Source organism: Pelecanus crispus, chromosome 1 (assembly GCF_030463565.1).
Source record: "Pelecanus crispus isolate bPelCri1 chromosome 1, bPelCri1.pri, whole genome shotgun sequence".
NCBI lineage: Eukaryota > Metazoa > Chordata > Aves > Pelecaniformes > Pelecanidae > Pelecanus > Pelecanus crispus.
In genome coordinates, this window is record NC_134643.1 from 52,501,668 (window position 1) to 52,524,726 (window position 23,059).

At 39.8% G+C, this 23,059-nt stretch overlaps 1 protein-coding gene across 1 annotated transcript in view; it reads right to left on the reverse strand.

Moving 5' to 3' along the window:
- Positions 1-23,059, reverse strand: part of FGD6 (FYVE, RhoGEF and PH domain containing 6) — a 72,308-nt gene that overhangs the window by 32,589 nt on the left and 16,660 nt on the right. The window contains exons 3-5 of the mRNA XM_075717277.1: positions 10,837-10,984; positions 7,307-7,374; positions 7,185-7,215 (exon numbers count right to left, since the gene is read on the reverse strand). Coding sequence (XP_075573392.1) covers positions 7,185-7,215; positions 7,307-7,374; positions 10,837-10,984 — 247 coding nt within the window. The remainder of the gene's footprint in view (positions 1-7,184; positions 7,216-7,306; positions 7,375-10,836; positions 10,985-23,059) is intronic.

A 23,059-nucleotide genomic window follows, 5' to 3' on the forward strand; every position in this document is an offset into this window, starting at 1 on the left:
TCCCCTGCCCTCCCTCCTCATTACGTCAGCTCTGGGCAGCGTGAGCTCCAGACACACTTTCTTGCTTTGTGACCCTCTGGGTCATGAAGGCTGTGACTGGGCAGAGTTATGACAAGAAACTGAAAGGAGATACAGGGCAATGGCTGTGATGGGGGAAGGCTGAGAACTAAATGCAAGGGAGTTAAAAAACAGATGGCGTTATTCATATGGAAATGTTCTGTTTTACATCCTCTGTGCAGACTAGTGACACATAGGTTAACTACCAGCTGCATCTTATGGGTTTTCCTGACCCTAGGGCATTGCTTAACACTGAAATGATACATGGAATTACAATGGCAAAAGCTCAAACGAGGCATTCTGGAGAGCTTCGCGCAAAATGCATCATCATATTATGATAATATTCTTTCCCACCCCCCCCCCCAATCACATGAACACACAATATACTGTATGTACTTTGCCATGGGATGAAACAAGAATTTTGTCTGAATGTTATAAGGCACGATGAAAAGAAAAGCAGTTTTGTCTGTAGCGTAATCAACAGCCCAGGCTTTTCCCTGACCAAACAATAAAAGGAGAGCAGGGAGCCAGGTTTAAGCACCAGTAGATAAGACAGGAATGTAATTTGTAGTTAAGAGCATTTATTTAATGTCTAGATAGAGCTTTCAAAGAGTCTGCAGGATGTTTTCCAAATACAGATTGGGTTTTTCAACTAGCTTGATCCAAAGTCCATCAGCTTCACCAGGCTTTGGATCATGCCATGAAAGCCTCTATCATTAAAACAGCCAACCAAAACTCTGTTTCATCACCCCTTCCATCCCCCTCCACAACTGAGTAAACGGAGGAAGGCCTGCAGAGAGGAAACACAGGAAAGAAAGATAATGTGAAGCTTTTGAATGATGCAAACCAGCCTGCTAAACAACAAAAGAGCTAAACTTCAACACTTTTTTTTCTTTTTCTTTTTTTTTTAATTATCAAGTCTTCACTACAGAAGCAGCACAATGCATTTGTCACTGTAATCATATTAAGATTTATTTTTAACCTGGCAGTGGGTGTGAAGTAACTGTCATGCCAAGTTCATCTTGAGATAAACTTAAGAGTTGAAGGCAGAGAGCACATGCCTGAGGAGTGGGGGTAGGAAAAGTCAAACAAACGTAACAAGGTTGGAGTTAACAGGGTTTACACTTCAAGGTACTGGCCTTCCGAGAAAGTAATTTCTTATCCAAAAGGACACAACGTAGCATAGGCCTGTTTTAATTACCAAACATAAAATATGTTAACTTAAAAAGTAAACCCTGAAATTTCACTCCAACTGGTGGAAGGTATTCAGAGAAGGACAACTTTTTATACAAATAGGTGAATGACTCAGAAATTAGAAATTGCAGTAATAGTAATTTAATACACCAGAACCTAATTCCTTCTAAAACTAAATCCGTTCACTGCTAAATAAAAACAGAATCACTGTTGCAAATAATACACACATTGCTCTGATATCTATATATATACCTGCAAGGAGTGATTCGTATTACAATCACATTTAGCATGTAGTACTATGTAACACTGCTGAAGAGCCCTGCTTTCATCAGTCTGTTCAAAGAGTCACCTGAGCTGTCCTGGAAATTATTCTGTTTGAAGCAATGCAGCAATCCATTACAGTGAATTTTAAAGAGAGAGATGTTCTAATTAAAAATGAGCCTTTCAAATATTACAGTCTTACTCATTAAAAAAAAAACTTGCCATGCTTTGGAATTAATGTGCTTATTTCACTGAAAAAGACCATTTGCGACTCTAGCCAAAAGTTTCATATGCCGCATGACAGAAAACAAAAGATTATGCTAGTTATACTGAATCATCCCAGCTTCTTAGCAGGATAATTTTTCCTTTCAGAAGCAGGGAGGCTATTGTACACTTTCTGAAATGGTGGTTTACAGTTTCTAGTTCTACATTATATTTTGGTCCAATAATAATCTTCTGATACCACTTTTTACTGCTTAGGCAAAGGCAACTGTCTTCACACAGCTACTTTAAGAGGACAGCACCCATCACCGTCCCTGGAAAGCACATTCTTTCCAAACCAGCCACAGTTTATTCTAGACTAAGACAGCATCCCACTGCGTACTTGTCCATATGAAAATCTAGTTTAGACAGTTTTAAAGGCTTCTGAGTACATATTTTTGCTGAATTACTGCCTGATAAAACATTCCCAACTTTAGGGAATTTTATTTATTCTGTTAGTATACACTCCCCCTACAGCTGTGCTGCTTTTTAACAATATTTGAGGAGGATACCACCATTCGCTGCTTTTGTTTCCTCCCACCCCTCCTTCAATGCAGCTTCCTTAAATAAGCAAAGGACCATGATATCTGAAATAACTGTGACCCTGTTGTGAATCATCTGCGACCAGCCCACGCACTTCCCCTCTGCAAAGGCCCTGACTCACAATTCCTCTCAGTTCTTTCCACCCAGCACGCGGCGAAGCGACCTGCTCGCGTCCCTCTAAGGAGCAAAGGAACAAGTTTAGTTGTAAACCAAAATAGGTACTGACCAGACTAAACCCTCGCTCAGGTGCTGATGGGTTAAGTGCACCTTCAGGTACCTACTAGCTGAATGAAGATGATTTCAAATGGGTGAAATTAAAACTCCCCGTAAATTTAATTGGAAGAGAAAGAACTACATGATCTAAACTCAGTCACGTATTTTACTCCTAAGGCTTCAACCAATATTCATCTTGGATCTGTTCTCCTAGAACATACCATCAGCAAAGCAAAAATAAGCCATAATCCCTTCCGCTGAGGTACAACTCCCAGCTAAATACACCTGCAGATAGCTCAAATATCAGTTTAATTTAGGGAAAAAAAAAAAAATGTTTGTGCTTGGATGCTCTTCAAGGAACACACACACATCCTACCAGGGGGAGGAGGGAAGGGGAGGAAGTTTCACGCTCTGGGGAACAGCCAGGCTGCTATATGTGACAAACTGTAAACACGACTGCTAGGGATACAGCTAAAGATAATTTCACAAATACATTATTTAAAATATAAATAGGCAGTCATAACTATAGTTAGACTATTAAGCAAAGACTGTTAAGTTAAACTATAGCAACGATAGTTCATGAAGACCATGAGTAAGTGTGGATCGTGACATTTTTCAAACATACAGAATTGCTTCTGGAAAGCTGCCAAGTAGTTCCACACCTTTTCTCAGGTAGCAAAATCATTTATGAGTATTTAACAATATAATATAAGTTAATTTTTTACAATAATCAATGATTTGACTGTGGCATATTCCCAGAATGTTATTTCAAGGAATAGGCTGGGTAGTAGAGCAATGTTTCCTTCCAAACCAAAACTATTTCATTAGCCTTTTTAATAAGATGACTACAGCTGCAATTCGTTGCCAAATGCCTCAATCAGCAACTCTAAAGCACTTCATAGACTAAAACTTTATCAACATGTTCACCACAGACTGGTCAAAAATTAAAGTTCTACAGTTGGAGAAAAAGGAGTTGGAGGTTGAGGGAATTTTTCACACCCAAACAGTAGGTCAATTGTAAGCCAGAACCAGAGGTCAGGACTTCCCTTGCTCCAAAACCCATAGCTATTTTATTCCTCAATATGCACATTACATTCTTTTTCCAAATCTACTATGAATTATTTTTCATAATATTTGGCTACAAAACACAAAAAGTCTAAGTTTATATATTAAAAACTTTATGTATAATTTTTATATATACGTAATTTTGCAAATGTCTTCTGAAAATGGAAACATATTAAACCAGAATTTCTCACTCTTGTAAGTGCCTCTGGAAGGATACACAATAGGAAAAAAGAAAGATGTTTGACCTCTTATCTGCCTTCTCCAATAAGAAGCTGATCTTGCGGCTGCAGAAATGTTACAGGTGCCTCCTGACAACCTCCTACTTGTTCTCATAGTCCTAATAAAGACAGAACTGGCGCCTAAGTCAGATGCGCAGCTCTAAAGGCTCAGGCAAAAGCTGGAAGGGTTAAGCTTTTCTTTGCTCACACCGCACAAAGTCATACACTAAGCCTTGCAAACCAAGGAGCCATCCCAAAAACCATGTTTCTCTGCCGGACCAGAAGCCTCACTGCCCATACCATAGCAGGAGAGGAAACAAAATCAGAGTGGTGGGTTTTGGCAAAAGAACAAAATTAGGAACAAAAATGGGCAAAAGAGGTGACAGCAAATAAGCCAAGCAGCTTACCCTTACAGCAACAGGGTGCTGCTGAGGAGATCCTCTCACTTGTGCAAAGCAAACCATTTCCAAAGAATCCCATACAAACAAGTACAAACAGCACCAATCCTGCCTTACTCCTTTCTCCAGGAACACCAGGTGGGTTTTGGGCACAGAGCATCTCAGACTGCCGTGACAAGCTTGTTTCTCTTACATCACTTGTGTTTTACATCCAATTCACAGCTCCTTTTTTTTCCCTGCAGGTGCCCTTAGGGAAAAAAGGGCGCTTCTCTAATCTTCTTAACCCTTATTTACCCTCTGGAAGCCAGGCATGAACCATCTCACAAAGATGCATACAGATGAGCTGGTTTCATTTAAGCCCCTTTGTTTTCAGGAATTTCTAACAGCATTTTACTGGAATCCTGTCCTCTAAAAGGGCATTACAATAATTACAGAAACAAAGAGAATTCAAGATTACATCTGTTTGATCCCTCCCTCAAGCAACCCCATTCACCTAGTATGTTTGAGAGAGCATCAGTGTGCAAAGCTGGTTAAGTCCCTTATCTCTGTTATGACCAGCTTATTTCGTATTACAGAAGTGTCCCCAAGCATTTATCATTTTCTAGAGAACTTTTGTAGTCTGTCTTCAACAGAAGCAGCCAGGTGTTACAAAGCACAACAGTGTCCAAATAGGCCGGCACCCTGGTATCTTGGAAGAGTTGCTCCACCCAACTCAACTTTGTCAATATAAAAGAGAAAAATGCTAAAAAAAAAAGTCAGTGGTACTTGCAACCAGTTTGCAACCACATTCCCACCTTCTCAACTGCTTTAGACTCCACTTCAAGTGCTCTAAGCAGCAGCAACTTAAAACGCTTTTTCTTACATCAACAGTCCTGTTCCCTGGCTGTGCTAAGGGCCATGAGCTGCATTAACTGGCATTGGTAAAACAGACTGAGGAGAATAGTATTAATTTCAGATCATCACTAATGGAATTAGTCACTAAATTTCAAGTATTTACTCTTTGGAAAACCACTAATAGGTGGTTCAGAAGGTGTAACGGACCATCACCTGAGCAACCAAATCTTTACTATGGGTAAAACAGCCCAGCCTGGGGAGAATCTTTTAATTCCAGAAATCTGACAGAGGTTGTTTGACTGGCAGTTAGTAATCCTGACACTGAAGCCAAAGTGGTTAAGTACAGGTAACATCAACAGGGTAGTTTTATCAACATTTACATACTATCCATAAGAAATATATGATTAAATAAACAGACTTAAGAATATGTCTGTGACACATATACACAAATCCTCAGGCATACCACTTTGTGTAAATAAACCAACATGTTTCTGCAACCTTTCTCAGGTATGGCAATTTTTATTTAATGAAGAATGCACACACACACACACACACACAGAGCTTCAAAACTAGTGCCCAGTTTGACAAGGACCCTCACCAAGGTTCATGCTGCAGGCCAGCAGGCAAGTTGAGAGCAAAGTACTTCCTTGACTCCTAGCCTAGCCTAGCATCCTTTCTGTTAGACCAGGTTGAATACATGTCGATTGTTATTGCTAGCCAACAAAAACATTTCTAATGGGTTTTTATTTGGCAGCTAGAAGCTAGCATACTGTCATGAACAGAGTTGCACGTTATCCATTAAAACAAAGTAAAACACATCCTACAGCACTGCGCACTTACAATGTGCAGACAACCTGAAGTTTATCCCCAAAACTTCCTAAACTCCCTACTACTTTCCCTCTCCCACATTCTTCCTCTGCTTGCCTCCATCCTCTGCACCAACAGCCTTTGCTTCCAGTACTGCTCATGTTACCTGAAAGACTGGTACACTGAAAAGCAAAGACACCTTTAAGGTGTAAGTTACACGCCTGAAGAATATAATGATTAAAAATCATATAGCTTAAAACTTGTTTCTTCCTTTAACCAGTATTTAAGCTTGAGTTCTGTACTAGAAACCATACCGAATATAAATTATACATTGGCCGCAACCGCCTGACTCAGCTGTTAAAAACCAAGCCTTAACAGAACAGGAAAATCAATTACTAAAATGGAAGGCAAAAGAGGAATCAGCAAGTGGTGTGGTAAGTTTTTTGTTTCCTGAAAGATCTCCATATTACAGGACTATATACATCCATCTATAAGAGCCTTTGTTCCCAGTTTCACAGAACATGCTTCTCAAGAGACTAAGATAGACTAACGCATCTGTTTGCAATATAACCACTTCTATTGCCCAAGGAAAAAAAAAATCACTATGCTTGCACTTAATAAAGTGACAAAATGGTACAAACACATATCACTTAGAAGCTGACAGAAAACACATAAAATGGAGCTAGAGAAAGCTAAATTCTTCATTAATTTACTATTATCACCTTCTACACAGCATGTTTAACAGATGACTGGTCTGCATAAGCATGGATTAAGGACTTAACCCTTGCTGTGCACAACACATTGCATATATGACAATCACAGATGCTTTCAGAAAGCAAGCACCTGTCAAAGAATTGCAGCCCCAAAAAATATGCTGCCATGGTGATGGATGCATCATTAGAGCTAATTAGATTACCTGAAGAATGTGTATTTTTATTTACCATTTCTAAAGGTAAACTGTTCCCACTTCCCCCCCTTACTTTAAAAGTTATTCGAACCAAAGATTTTATTTTGTTTGCTAAGGTACAAGCTGGCTTATAAATATGATGCTGATTAACATAAATGGATATATATTCCATTTTCAATATTCAAGCAATATCCCCACTCAGCTGGAAGACCGCATACATTAATTAAGGAGTTGCAGAAGGAACGACCAAAATATTAATCTATTATATAAAATCTGAAACTTTAAACTTCTGCTTAATTAATTTTTATGTTTTGAATACGTAGACACAGTAGGAAAAAAGTCACGTTCACTACCATAAAGCCTAAACATAGAACTTTAACAGATTAAACATAGAAGAGGAAGCTGCTTTTTTTTTTATATACTTACAATGTGTAAGAGCTTTAGCACATCCACAAACCTATCAGAAAAGCAAGAAAAAGCAAATAGTTACATTTTAATTGGCCAACTGAAATAAACTGAGTAGCTGTTAAGTTTAGATTGACACTTACACTTTCTCTGAGCTCATGATCTCCTTGGCAATATGGTAAACCTTTGTTTTCTTTCCAGCTGCTTTACTCTGCAAATAAAATTATATGTTATACTATGCACCTATTAAAACTGTCGTAAAGATCATTTCAGGCTAGTAGTTCCTAAAACCCATTGTCATTATTCTAATGTTATTTCTAATAAAAGTGTTTTATACTGCTTTGTAATCTCCTGGCTTTAAAATCTTCTGGCTTTTCAGGATCTGTGAGAAATTCAATTTAGCTGGTAGCTGGAAACAACAATGTTAGCTAAGAGTAGTTTTTATAACAGTAGCAGCCTTTCTATTTATTACAGGAAGCACTGAAGCCCATAACGAATGTAGCTCTAGCAAGTGACAATTATTGGTTAGCAAAAGTAGTAAAGTACGGATAATATTTGTATATTATTCAATTTTTTTCTGATTAATACAGTAATATTTGCAGTAAACTCAAACGGGTTCCAGGAACATCTTAAAAGAAATACATGTTTTCTTTACTGAAAAAGAAGATGAAAGGAGTAAAATATCACACTGAAAAGTCAGCTTCTGACCATCTACTAAAGGAGTTGCTGAAAAACTTAGCAACCGTACTGCAAAGCTGTAGAAGTGTGAGCCTTGACATCTACCTGAAACACTGTGAAGATGATGATGTTTTTTACATGCACACATTTGTCTTCCAAAAAATTCAATGCTACTATTCCACATCAGATATAAGGAACAGGTATAGCAAAGCAAAAGAGTGTAGGTGTCAGGATGCAAATAGGTTTTCTACACAGTGTAACTCCCGTGTATAATTTCCCTCAGATAAAACACCTTTCTCCATAACAGCTCTCATGGTTTGCCATATGCTTCTCTTCTGCCAGCTGTCAGCACATCTATTAGATATTCAGGCTTTCATTTCAATGGGCTGCAAAGAAAGAGTGTGGATGAGGAGCACTAAAACGTCACAGGACGTACAACACAAGTGCGATGGAAGTCCTGGGGAGACTGTCTTGAGTATGGTAGTATAATATAGGCATTGAACAGTCTATCTAAAAAAGCAGATATCAGTGAACCTTTGGTTCATAAGCACTTATTTTGCAAGATTCATCTGGAGTTTTAGATCTTCTCCAAACCTATAAACAAGTCTGAAGTACTAGAAATCAAACCATAGAACCGATGATATTCATAGATTGGTCTTAATGATATTGTTATATTAAAAAAAAATCTAAATTATTTTTTTCATTTGAATTTAATTGACACAGTGCCAAATTACTAAAGTAAAATCAATTTCTAAATTTAATACTTCAGTGTTGCATCACATATATGCAAAATACATTATTTATTTTATATACTACACAGACTTCTTCACACAGAGCTGGGATTTTACCTCTAAAACTAAAGTTATTTCCAAAAAACCCTTAGATCTACCCAGTGAGGGTCAATCAGATTCAGGCGAGATTGTAACACCCATCCTCATGCCTCGACGCCTGTTTAGAAAGCACAGCTGACAAGACTACAAGACTGAATTCACAAGTAACTCAGTTATGCAGAGCAAGGTATCTGCCATCACTATAGACGTGACAGTTGCAAATGAGATGAAAATTAGTGTTTTGAGAACAAGATGCTAACACTAAACAATTACAAAATGAAATATCACAGTCTGTTTTCAATGCCATTTGAAAGACTTTTCACATACCAGCTGGCACTGAAAAAGCCACTTTGCATTTGCTCAGCCAAAGATACTCTGGGCCTAAGAGAGTCTTTAGTGGGAGAACCGAAGGGATACAAATTGGGCTCTCAGGCACGGCATTGGGAAGGAACCTTGTAACTCCTCTAATGGATTTAAAAAAAAAAAAAAAAAAAAAAAAAAAAAAAAAAAAGCATCAAAACAGCCAGATGCTAGTGGTAAGGAAAAATGAAAACAAGCCCAGCTGACGACTGATGCAGAAACGGCTTCATTCTCCTCTGCAGCTGCTCTCCCTGTTAGGAAGTTGGTTGTCAATCCCCAGCTGCCGGCCGCACGTGCCGCAGGCGGCTGAAGCAAGCCGACGAGCAGATGCTTCACAGCAAGTGCTCAATTACTGCGTGAAACCTGCCCGAGAAGCCTCAAAACAGGGACGCTTTCCTGTAAAGCTCCATCGTGAAAGGCTGAGGGCATTTCTAGCCGCCCGCGAGGTAAGCTAGCTTCTATACAGGTACAGTCCTGCTTAGTTTCACAGGAACGAGCTTTTCCCTCGACTCTCCATCCTCCAATTTATTCCTCAGAAGAGCTGGTTAAATGACATTCAGGTCTGACACATCATCATCAAGTCTTCTCTTCCAGCACTAAAATGTCCCTTTTTTTTTTTTTTTTTTTAAATTATTATTCATTTTTAAGGAAAGGAAGCAAATATAACAACTGTCAAAAGAAACAGAGCTGCCAGTGCCGAGGAGAGGCACTAGTCTGTGGGCAGGCTGGTGTCAGGGCATCCAGGACTGAGACGTAAAGCGGGTGTCCCCAAGGAAAGGGACAGGACCCCCAGAGCTTCATTTCATTCTAAATAGCGTTGTCTTCCTGCTCCTCATTTGAAGAAGAAATAAGGTTAAAATAGGGGAAATAATTCCATGCTGGCACTCGCAGAAGCTAGCAGAAGGTCAGACCTTGACCACAACAGTCAAGTGTGGCTTACACTGCTCCAAGAGCCACGGAGGTGGCTCTGCAACCCTACAGCGACAGGTCTCTCACGCACACACCAGTAGTCTCTCCTGAGCACCAAAGGAGTGAATTAAGGAACTGAAATGCTGAAAGGCAGGTTGAGCCCTTTGCGTTTCATGCCATTGAAATGGAAGAATTAAGAACTGATTCCATCATCTGTCCCCTGTGCACCAAGCAGTGATTTGGCAGGTTAGCGTGCAGAACCTGCAAACACAAGAAAGCTGTCTGCACAGAAATGGTTCCTGAGACACAGCCGTTGCTGCATGGCCGAGACATCCAAAATAGGAACATCCAGGCAAAACTACAGCTTCCGAGAGATTTTTTTAGAAGGACTTTCTCAGACCTTGCAGCCTTCACCTGGACTCTTTCCCTGAGCTTCACCAAGGCTGACAAATCAAAGGTTGATTTTAAATGCTTAGTGCACAAGAGACACTGTGCAGTCTAGGATCAGTAAGGCATAGACAACCTCATTAAAAGGTCTTCACAAGTCTCAAAACTGAAGATCTCTAAACGTACATCTCTGCATGTAGCTCTAATAGAGGGGCATGGTAGGCAGGTCTACAGCTCTACAATTCAGTGAAAGATCAAGAAGAGATATGCCAGGCAACACACACTTTGTACTGGCATATTTCTAAACTTGACCTCCTAATACCAGGCTAGCATACACATGTTAAATTAAAATTCTAGGAAAAAACCCACCCACTAAACAATAAGAATGATGAAATATATAAAGTTATGTTGACTCAGTGCCTTTTATTTGAAAATATCCCAATAGGGTACAACTTACAAAATAGTGCAAGAGTGAGGAATAGCTTCAGGAGATAAAGATAAAAAGATACCTGTTTATCTTCTTGAGCATCAGGCTCCCCTTTGCTGGAATCAGAATTTGTGTCATCATCTTCATCAGAGCTGTTCATGATATCTTCTTCATCTGACTGAAGATCTCCCATTACCATGTTAGGATGATCATGGTGTTCTTCTAAGGACCTAAAATTAAAATATGTACAGTTAATAAGCATACCATACTTTATTTACGTAAAGAGCTTTCTGGTTTACCCCACAATAAATTGTCTACTTGGTATCAGAAACATTGAAAATAGTAGCGGGTAGTCTGAAGATGATGACGACAATGGTAGGCTTTTCCATAGTGGACTCATAACTCTGCAATGTTTAGCTATGCTGGCACTGACAGTGAGCAAAAGCCACAATACCTTTGGAGTATTTATGTTATTCTTGTCCATTAGAGTTTGCCTGACAGCAAAGTTTGATAAATCTAGTCCCTTATTGCTATGTGCATGTATAGAGCAACATTTGTACCACATGTCGGAAGCATAAAGAAAGATCATAGACATTTTGCTCTATCTCACAGCATCAGGACTTGTTCCAGACATAGTACTCAAACTGGAGCTTTCTGTCTGAAATTTTAGATGCATGTATATATACAGGGTTGTACCATTCTGCCCAATAATTCTTAAAAACAAGAAAGCTGAATCTTTTGTGATTAAAAACTCCCATCCCCCAGAGATAGACACCTTCCAGGTAGCTCTCAAAGCTATAAAATATAACCTTGTTCTGCTGCTGTACAATGATTATAGAGGTCTCTTTTCATTACCTTCAGCTGTATTTGCAATATAGAAACTGCATGAGACAGGCACACAACCTTCTTCCTCTAACTAGCCTTGACAACTTCAGTACAGATTTAAGAAATGCAACTCTAGAAGGAAATAAAAAAGGGGTAGGGAAAGATAAAGAAAACAGAGACTAGAGGGAACCGAGCCCGAAGTTTTGGTAAAGTTACAGAGAAACACGGCAAATCCCTAGGCTCCTACTTTTAATCCTTAAAAATATCTGCTAATTGCCAATTACACTAAAGCTGTGTCTAAATTCACATTTTCTGTATTCAGGGCCTGCAAAAAGATGCTGGGATGCCACAGGCTTATTGTGATATGAGCCAAAAGCGATTAGTTACCCTACAAAACAAAACGCAAATCCAGAAACTCATGTGCCCACGCTAGTGCAGCCAGCGGAGATCTCTCTGTGCTGATCAACACCTAATTTTGTGCAGCCAACATCTGTCAGGGCTACACACTTTTCCACATAGCTGCCCTCTGCCTCCCTACGTGAGGGGTGGTTATGGCTGATCTTTTCCTAACTTTGAATCACATGAAAGCAGGGATGGAGGGCAACTCTTCAGACTCACCACCTCCAACTGTGATAGTTACCAGAAAGAAAAGCTGTCAGCGTGGATCCCATGGGAGGTGGCTGCCAGTAACATGAATAGCAGAAGTAAGAAATACTAGCTGCGTGAGGATGCTCTGGCAGCCACAGCAAGGCGTTGATTTTTCAATGCTCAAGGCAGAGTTAAAAAAAAAAAAAAAAAAAAAAAACCCAACCAAAAAACAACACCACACAAATGCTGATCACAAATAGGAATATATTTAGAGATGAAGACAAGATAAGTTGGCCTGCAGACAGACTTTGGTCGGGCACGAAGACGTAGAAAAGATTAAAATAGCTTGGTTCCATTAAGACAACACAGGAAGGATGCAGGAAACACCCAAGCTGTTACTGTCTCCCAGAACCAAATGGGGTGGGGGGGAGGAAGGAGACTGCAAGCTCATCCCTGAGTTCAGATGAGACCCTGAGCTAAGATGGCAGCACCCAGGATGCAGAGAGACACCAAGTTATTTCAGTTTGGAAATTATCAACTTCATGCAGAAAGACAGCGTGCAGCAGGGAGACAAGCACTGAGGACGACAGTGCATGGAGTACACCAGGGACGGTTCCTGTGGAGCCTCCGAGAGCTTCAGGAAGGCAAAAAAGTGGCTTTTCACGGGAGCTTCCCCTGGAACTGCACTAGCAGGATGATAAGACTTCTGCAGTTCCTTGTTAACCTCAGCAATTCAGAAAACTCTTTGCCTAGTCTATCTCATTCAAACATCTTTATATCATCTGTAGCTTTACATGAAGTAGATATATCCCCCTGCTTTATTCAAAACCTGCAACAGAAACAACTACTGCTACTCCTTCCTTTGCTATATTATTTATAGTTTTACCATGCACATCTGTCACTGAAGCTACATCTGATCTGGGATTTCTTTTTTTTCATTGCAAAAATGTATTTAGCGCTTTATCTCCAACCACACTGGAATTAACTTTTTAGTCACTTATTCATCAACATTTACTTCTGTTAATGTACATTTTATTGCCCTTTTTCCTATCCTTAATATTTAATTGCTGTTTTAATTTACTTTAACTACGATTCCTTCCCACCAAGAAAACATTATTTCCACACTTGTGAAATCACAGTCCTTTTGCCCAAGCACGTTCTACAGGATGCCCGTTCCCAGATTTTGCTATCATTTTTCATTTAAACATTTCCGGGCAACTGTGCTAACACTTAAAATTTTAGAAAAGCTGCCTTTTTTGAAGTCAGAAACAAGCATATTTCTAGGTGAGGCTGTATTCTGCTTGCGCAAACATAACCCTGCCACCACTGAAGGATGAAGATCAAGCTAGCTGACCTGTGCTGGGTGAAGAATTTTCTAAATGAAAGGTTAATCGGCTTATCTAATAGGAAGTTTCAGTAAAAAACTACTAAAAGTTTTTAATAATTAACTACTGATTATTTAGAATGTTTAGTATGTGTCCACAGATGAGAGCCATATACATTTTTTTTTCTTCCTGGGAATCACAACAACCCTTAAGCAGTAAGCTCCTTTTCTTGCCTTTGTGGTGTGTATGCACCTACTATTCCCGTAAAGGAAGCTATAAGAGCCGAGACAACCATCTACCACATCTTGCCTACAGTATCTGCCCCACCAAAGCACCTCCGAGTAATCCCTATACGTCTTTACCCTGTATTTGCTCAGCTCACAGCCTAACACAGTCCTCAGGTTCTTCCACCTGATACATTTTGTTGAAGTTTTTTTGGTGTTTTTTTTTTTAAATTTTTTTTTCTTCTTTCTTTGTTTTTTAAAGAAAAACCACAGTGGATGATTAGATGATTAACAATCGAAAGTCGGTTCACCCCCAGCCATTTTCCAGAAGCAAACAAGCTGCCAGTTCAGGGATAGGGTGCAATACTGTAGCCATGGGTAGATGCACTCCTGGTGGTATCGGTGGTTGTGTCCTCTTCTTCAGAGAAGATGGTGACAAAGTCACTGTGTTGATCTGCCTTTATCAGCCATGTGCTGGAAAACATGTGACTCTCCTTGCACCTTACGCCTTAACCTTTCATCATAAATACTATGGCTTTTCTGTTGAAACAGAATGCACTTTACTGATTATTCTTTCTGTACTTTTACCTCTGAAGTCATCTATAACGTAAGTGTAGAGTTGTCTTTTAAGTTATCTCTGGACGAAGTGGAATCCCTTGTAGCCTTTAAACGAGTTTGGTAATAGTAGCAAATCTTTAAATAATCAGAATCTTTTCTACCACATATCAATTCCTCTATTCCAAAATACCACAGGCATGCAGTAGTGGTTATTTTTAAACAGCTCTTCTGATAGGTATTTTGGGGATACTGTGAACTATCACTATCTTGTTCCCTCTTTTTTGTGCTACCCACAGCACTACTAAGAGAAACTTCTGCATTATCAGTCATGTGAAACACTATCACTGCCAACGCACTGTGCTACCCACTGAGTAAGAATATCTTGCCATATCTTGTGAGCAAGTTACCTAAATATAGATGTGGGGCTTTTTTATTTGACACATAAAACAAAGGGATCATTAGTTTGCCTCGGAATGAGCAGTTTATGGGATGACACATATACATTGTGCTGTATTTTCCTAACGATTTTTTATTTTTCTTTACGCCAGTAAAATATTAATGAAACAAAACATGCCAGTCCCAGTCAGGCATACAGCAAGAAACTCAAAACTTAAGAATTGCCATCAAGCTATTACAGCCAGAAAAATAAATCCTAATCAGCATAAAAACCTCTTACTGTCTTCAAAAGATGACCAAGACTAGCTTATCTGTATTATTATAGAAGCTTCAAATAAGCCTGAGGCTTCACTTTCAGGCACTGTTGATTTAGACACTGCATAGGACACTATAGCCTGAAGTCACAATTAACATTTCAGTCTCAGTTCCCAATTCATTTAGAAGGCAATTAGTATTTTAAGCTTGACTGAGATGACTCAGAGACATTCTCTACCATGGAATGCCCCAACATTAAGTATTTTATAGTATATTGGAATTACTTCAAGTGTTAGCATCACCATAACTACTAAAAAGCAAGTTTCCACAGCTCCAGAGTATTTGTTAAAATAGATTCATCCAAGCTGCTGCTTTACACATATTTCCTTGTGATCTTCATTATTTTTAGATGGTTTTTCTACTTCCAGTAAGGAATAAAAATACATAGGAATGCTGAATGAACAGAACCTTGCATACAACACTCTGCTAAATTCTTCTTTTCTCATCCTTTCGTTATTTCAAAAGGAGTGTCCATTCTACTCTGCTTTTTGTAGGAGTGTCTCGGCATCTTTATTGTTCTTCTGTCTCTTCCTCCAGTATTTCATTGCGGTTTTTTGTGGGTGTTTTTGTTTGTTTCTTTATTTTTTTAAGAAAGCCTTCAACACGCAGGCAAAATTACACAAACAGAAGTTCCTACTCAACTAAAAAATACACACCAGAACACCAGAGATCCAATAAGCATACCCTACTATAACATTTAATCTCAAATCCTTTTTGTATTATTACAGCATTTCACAATCCTTTCACAGCTGCTTGCATCTCACTTTCCTCTGGAGAGGTAGCAATTACTATTGCTGGTTCATCCATTTTCATTTTTTAATATCACCAATCCCTGCAATCAATTTAAATAATTAAGGCATGTTCAGCTGCTTTTTTTTTTTAAGACCTAAAAGCACACTTGCTCTCTGCGGAGGCAATAGCTGATAAGGCTGTTATGTTTTTTCAGAGCGCCTCATACTTTTAATAGCTGTAGTTAACGCAGCACTGACCGATTCCCTCAATGGATCCTAGCCGTATGCTTCTGGGAAATCCCACAAATAAAAGACTTAAAAGACTAAAGGAAAAAAGAAAAGAAAAAAAAGTTCTATGGCATCTTTTCTGTTAGGTCCTATCTAAATTCAGGATCTTTCTTTTGAGGTACAAAGAAGGGCTGTAGATATAGAAATCAAGCTAAGATCCCAAAACAATTTAAGAAGCAATTATCTGATTTGGATGCTCAAGGCAATAGAAGATGCTCTTGGAAAGCCAAAGCAAAAGTGAAATTATTGCTTGGTTAATAATTACTTGATTTCGTTCAGTGATCTTCCTTTTGCTTTAACACTTTTTATTTAAGACAGTTCAATGTCTTTAGTATTTATTTACTGCAGGTTTTTGGAAAAAAGGAAATCAGCTCTAGAAAGCAAGCATAGATGGCAAAGCACAAAGATAATGAATGCTAACCAAGATCACTCTTGACCTCCTAGGGAAGTTTTAAGAAAATATATGACAGGATTAGTGATCAGCAAGATTAATAAAGGCATCAATTAATGTACTTTTTGGATGAGTTACATTGTTGCTGCAATACCTCAGCTCCACAACCATCCTGAAGAAGCCAACATCAGTGCATTTCCTTTTGCAAACCAGTCTAGAAAGCGTAAAGATGAACTTCATATCACTCCAGATGCACCTGGACCCTAACCCATCATATTCACCTCATAATTGAAACTTCAGATTCCCTGAACAATTGTGACTGTCTACCATTGTAGCTAAAAAATTTCCCCCCTCATCGTCCTCTTCATGTCCCCCTGCTTTTCATTTCTCCTTCAGGCATACCGGACCATTAAGCAGTAAATGAGGATGAAATGCAGCCTGGGCCAAGTGGCTTACTTATCTGAGTTTTTCCTACAGCATCAGTCACCTCTCTGGTTTAATGACAGATGCACAGATGGAAAGAGCTGAAGGTGAGGTCACGTCTCTCCTCTCTAGGTGTAGTGGACAGTTTGAGAAAGGCTGGTGGATACTGCTGCAGCTCGCGCGGTGCTGGCTTGGCTGCCAGCACTGGGGACTGGTTGCCTTATTGCAGCCAAGCTGCCTGGGCTTCAACTTCTCTGCCAAAAATGGTGCTTTTTTACAGCGAGCGAGTGAGATAGCAAGGTGTCCTCTCAAATAGGATTTTGCATGATAGCATTAAAGTTATGCCATTAGTTCTTCTGCAGTGACAACTGAATGATTTTAATAAGTTCTTCATATTATTAGGACTAATGACAACAAAAAAGGCAACAGACCAGGAGTTTTTATTGGTCTGATGCTAAGGAACATGACAGGCAGTTAATCTTGACCTCCCTTTTATTTATATTTTTGAAGACCACCTGAACAGATCACACTTGCGAGATTCATCAGCTCCTTTTGCAGGCTATCCTCCCATAGGTGACATGGCTGAGGAACGACACAGACCTCTACAACAGCCTTTAAAAAAAGCATCGCAAGAGGCAAACGAACTAGACCAATGAATCCACGATTATTTGCACCACTTATAACTGTTGTGCTATATTCTGTCTGGGCTGGTTAGGGAACTTTAAGGATACAATTGCAAACATAAACACTCCTCAAGAATCACAGCTAGAAAACAGAAACAACCGGCCTCCAGCTCAGCAACTCCAACTGAAAATGATCTGTGCATATCAGGCTACTTTTTCAAATTGCAATTTAAAGGCTTCAAGAATTCAAGCAGAATTATCTTAAGCAATATCATGTGTAGTGTATGCATGCATAAGCATATATATGTATTTTAAGGGAAGTCAGGACCCCTGATTGTGATACTCTCAAAAGAGAAGCTCAAGACAATCTCTTTGAAATGGATTTTGGTTCAGAGCTGCTTGTACTTCGAAAGCTGTCTGCTGCCTCCCAGGCAAAGGGCTGGCTGCAGAGAGAGGCCAGGTGGGAATGCCGGGAGTTTGCTCCTGCCAAGAGAAACGCCAAGAACTGCCCTCTTTGTCCCGGTCTTTACCTCTGGCGCTCCCTGCTCACACCTGGGTTTTCTGGGCAAGGAGGATATCACAAACACTGCCGAGAGCTGCCACCACATTTAGCCTGTTAGATCATGCCACTGGCAGCTCCTTCTATACTTGGCTGAGCATGTTGCAAACTGCAACACCTGACTTGCTGGAACCAAGTCATCCTAGCGTTGGCAGCCAGCAGCATTTAGTTTAGAATTTGTTATCCTCAGGCCAAGACAGCACTTATTTCTTTCCTCAGCAAGAAGAAAAAAATAAATCTGACTCGCATTCTAAGCAAAAAAATAAGCAAGGCATTTGTCATATATGTTTCATACTTAATCAGTTTTGTACCTTTTTTTTTTCTAAGCAATCCATTCTGTCAGTCACCCTACTTCAGGCATACTACCATCAGTACAGTTGTGTGCATGCTTCGTTGCATGATTTTAAAAAGCACGGTTTAAAAAAGGTGCAAACAGCTCTCAGATTATCTCCATATTTAGTTGCAATTTGAAAACACGAGCTCCTACAGCCAGAGGCGCCCAAGGACCACAACTCGTCTCAGGCAGCCTCCCATGCTCACAGAAGCAATCTTCAGTGAGACCATTTGTTGACAATTCCTCAATTCCTTGGAAAGTTCAATATAAACACACATGCATGCTTCAGATGTTTCCACACTCACCACAGAAAAGCCACATTTAGAAAAAAAAAAAAAAAAGAGACATCTCCGTCTTAAAAGTCTTCAAGAAAACTGGTGCCCACAGTGGGACAGTTCAGCTCCCAAGCAGAGCGACACAGCTGCCGTCATGACAAGCAGGGGGGAAAAAAAAAAAAAAAAAATCATCATTTGCCCAGCAAAAGTGCCAAAAGGAGATTATGCCAATGTAGCAGAACATAATCCGAGAGTATACAAGGGGACAGTCCTGAGCATTGGTACTGGAAAGTGAAACACTGCGGCAAAACCCAGGGATTTAAACCCCTGCCTTGAGACTTGTACAGGGGAAGGAGTCGCTGCATCAGTTCTTCCCATCACCACCCAAAACTGTGAGGGATTACCTGCCTCCCAGCGTAGGTAAAGAGGGAAGTCTTTGCAGAATTTGCAGCTTTTTGCCTTTCCTTATCATTAGTTCTTGTTTCAAAGGGAGAGCTGCGATGCTCATGGCCAAGACCTTTGGAAAAAACTCCTGGCATAGAAGTGATAAATATAAAACAGGACCACCAAAATACGGCACTCATTTACAATCAGGACCTGCTATTCTAACTTCTGTCATTTCACAAAACAGACCCTACTCGGAAAACTTTTACTGGGAAAGGACAGCAGGATCAGAAGAAAAATAACACTTTACTTTCCAGTCACACATACAAAAACAAAGAGACAAACCACAACACAACTCCAGCACACACTGAATAGACTTCTAGAGAACTATAATAAAAAAGTGACAAAATCTCAAACTGAACGCATCAAATAGGAAACGGAAAACTTAGACCAAGTGAGAGCAAAACCTCTTATTAATACCCATTTCCAACAAAACTGATTTTACCTTGCCAGAGTTACCATGACATTCCAATGTATAACTACTTCTGCTCCACTAAAATCAGAGTTAATGCAAAGCCCAAAATATCTTCTGTATAGACTCATCATTATTTTTATGGTTTTTGGGTGACTTTATCCCTGAAATCAGGGCTGTAATCCCTCTCTTCAAAAAGCTGCTCATCCAATTTAGAAATAACGCATAACCTATTGCACTCCATTTTTTACATGTCAGATACCTAGAAGATAATGACAGAGAGCTGAGTAGCAGAGTAGTCAAAAAGTAGTGACTTAGATCTAAAATAAACATGGAGTGTCTTAACTCTTAAACACACGACTGTCTGCACGCACGAGAGCTGACGCAGCTTCCTGGGTAGTCTGCCGGAAAAGAGAGGATGAAATAGTTTGGTTGAGACCAACACAGACTAGCTGTAAAGAATAACTGGGCTGCTTGCAAGATTGGACTTGTGCTCTCTCTTCCTCTAATCTTTTGCACAGATTAGAAGACTGGGATTTAGAAACTTCTTCTAAACTTTTCAGCTCATCTCAAAGTCAGTACAGAACATCTGACCCCCAGGAACACCACTGGGGGGGGAAAAAAATAATAACAAACCAGAAAAATCAACTGAACTCTGCGCAGTTGAAATCACTGAGCCATAACGCTCAGGTTATAGCTATCAAAATGGCAGTTTTGATAAAAACTGCTTTTATTTATTTACATACATCTTAGAGATTTTTTTAGTCCACTTCTGCTTGAGAAGAACAGTTTTTCATAAGCACAAAGATATTTTAAGGAAAAATTAAAACTTGTGTAAACTTAGTATTTTTAAAAGAAACTTCTTGGATCCTAGCATCTGAAGTAAAACCTGTATTCCTTAACTTAAATTTTGTCTAGCGCATTGAAACAACATAGCTGCATAGTTTTCAAAGTCTATTCGTCCAAACATCTTTAACTGGATCAAGTACAAGTGTTGGGTAAATAAGGCATATTAATATCACTGTTGGCATTTAAATAGAAACTGAAGTTAGTATTTTGATTGCTTTCTTTCCCAACATTTATTTTATGCCCCAAAAAATCTTACTGTTTTACACATACAATTACTTTAGACCTTGCTGCAGTTAAAATATCACCATACAAAGCAGAGTACCACAGAGCTTCACAAGCACATTTCCTGAGCAAATGCTGAAAATAACCCACAGGAAAAGGCTGTTGTTGAGCATATAAATGGGTCTTTCATCAATTCTCATGTCACACTTGACTATCCATTCTACAGCTGAGATACTCTCTGGAGCTACATTTTGTTAATCTGTAATTTACACCATGGTTGGCAGCCGGAGACAGAGCGCGCGTGGTGGAGACGGGGAGAAAGGCCAACATGCAGTGACAAATACACAACACTAACTTAGCTTCCCACATCTTAAGGAAAAGGAAATACAAACAAAGAATGCCAAAATTAGGAAAAAAACCAAACATGGAATGTAAGAGGAAAGAAAAAGATAAAGTGTTGGATATTAATTCCTGAAAGTGTGTGACACGTGAGTTCCTGTTATCCATAAACAGGGAATTGGGAAGCAGGCTAAAGGACGCAGGGTTTTTATGTGTCTTTGCTTACTTCAGGCACCCCCACATCACAATGAGCCACCCTTCGGCGGAAGGCAGGAGCTGACACGCTGAGCTGAGGCGACGTCACCGGGAGGAAGGACGAGGACATCCTTGTATTGTACCAGGGGGATCGATGGGAACAGCACAGTTAGGACATTTTTGCCATCTGTGGTGAGCACTCCTTCAGTGGGAAACAAAGGATAGCGCAGTTTACCCTCAAAAAGACGGTTTTAATGCATACGGACTGCATGTGCTCCAAGGTTAACGTGCCCTAATTTTCTAGACTGCACAAGACTGTGACAAATGTAACCACCAAACCTTCTGGAGAGCAGCAGAGGGATTCGGCCAGCAGCTGGGCAGCACAGCCCAGCAGCGCCTGCCTCATCACCGCCGCCACTGTCAGCTTGCTCCCTCTCATACTCACAAACACGCCCAGCCCCAACTACACTCAGTAAAAAGATAACATCAAGAACTTAAACCGCAGCTATTTTTATGTAGCACTTGGAATACCATCCGATAAATTAGGAGTCTTCCATTACTGCACCTCCAACTCTGTCAAAAGTTTCCCTATGGGCTGCGTCCACGTCAACTTGCTTCACCCACCTCCTTCTTTTACCAAAGTCAGCAGGGAGCCCTTGAAAAGAGGGATGAAAGAAATACCAAAGACAAAAATTCTCTTTTATGACAATCTTGGAGATCTTCACAATTGTTTTCATTTCATAGACCTTTCAAACCTTTTCAAGACTAGATTGTATACTACAATAATGGACTTGGTATTGGAAAAATTAGTTCTCCAACTCCTTTCTCTCCCTCATTGGAGAGGGGGAGTATTGGACCTCAGAATCTTTCCCAATGCCAAATAAGATGAAATCAGCACATCTCAAACACATTTGAATGAGAACACATCAAGATTCTTTCAAAGCAAGAATGTTCCTATTTATTCTGATTTAAAAAAAAAGGCGGGGGGAGGGGGGAATTGGCATACTTCTCCCGGATTGCTTTAGGAGATTAAAGTATTTTCCCAGAATGCATATCATCATCTTATAATATATGCATTTTATTTCAGGTTGTATAGCAGACTAAACTTTAAAGCTCTGTGACTGAAAGCCACCCCAATACTAAGGAAAACTCCTTTTCTTATTGGAAAAGCAGACCATGGAGACACTGACTTGCATAAAGTTTCTTGCAAGGAAAGAAAAGAAAACCCAAAACACCTCATATGCTTTCCTGAGAAAAAAATTCACTGCGAGTCTTTCATGTAGTTTCACATGCTACCCTAGTAGTATAAAATAATTAACTTGGCACTACAAAATAGAGTAATTCCAGACCCAAGGTCAGTGATTTGACTGACCCTTGGGAAAGAGAAAGAGCTCCAAGAGCAGCGTACAGCTCCAGGATGAGGGTCCCACCATCTGCATGCACCCAATTCCTTCCCAAAGTCCTTGTGTCCGAACATCAGTATTCCCAAGGAACAGTACTACCACTTCTCACTGGTCTGGACTCTGATTAGACATCCCAATTTCATTACAGAATTTATTTCTTCATAGTCCATAAATGCAAAATGTGAGAGTCAGCAAGATGGCATATTCCTTGTGTCCGGTAGCCAAGAACTGCTGTGTCCTGAGTGCCAGAGCTGGGGGACTGCCAGATAGGCTTTGCGTTCAGCCTCGCGGGGGACGGAAAGCGGAGAGATCTGAGCCATCTGACTCACTCTTTACTGACAAGCCCTTGGAGTTGGCAGAAGCCTACCAGCTGCATAACATGTACGTGAGAAAGCGAGGTAGGGAGGGGAAAAGAAAAAGGCAGGCTCAAGGAAGCTGAATACAAAAAGAAAGCCAGTGATAACACATGACCGAAGATAATGAAGCCTGATAGGAAACCTAAATAGCATATTATTGAAGCTATGCCATTAAAACCTGAGGTACAATTGCAGAGAAAGAATTTAACATACAACTACAGGTGGCAGAA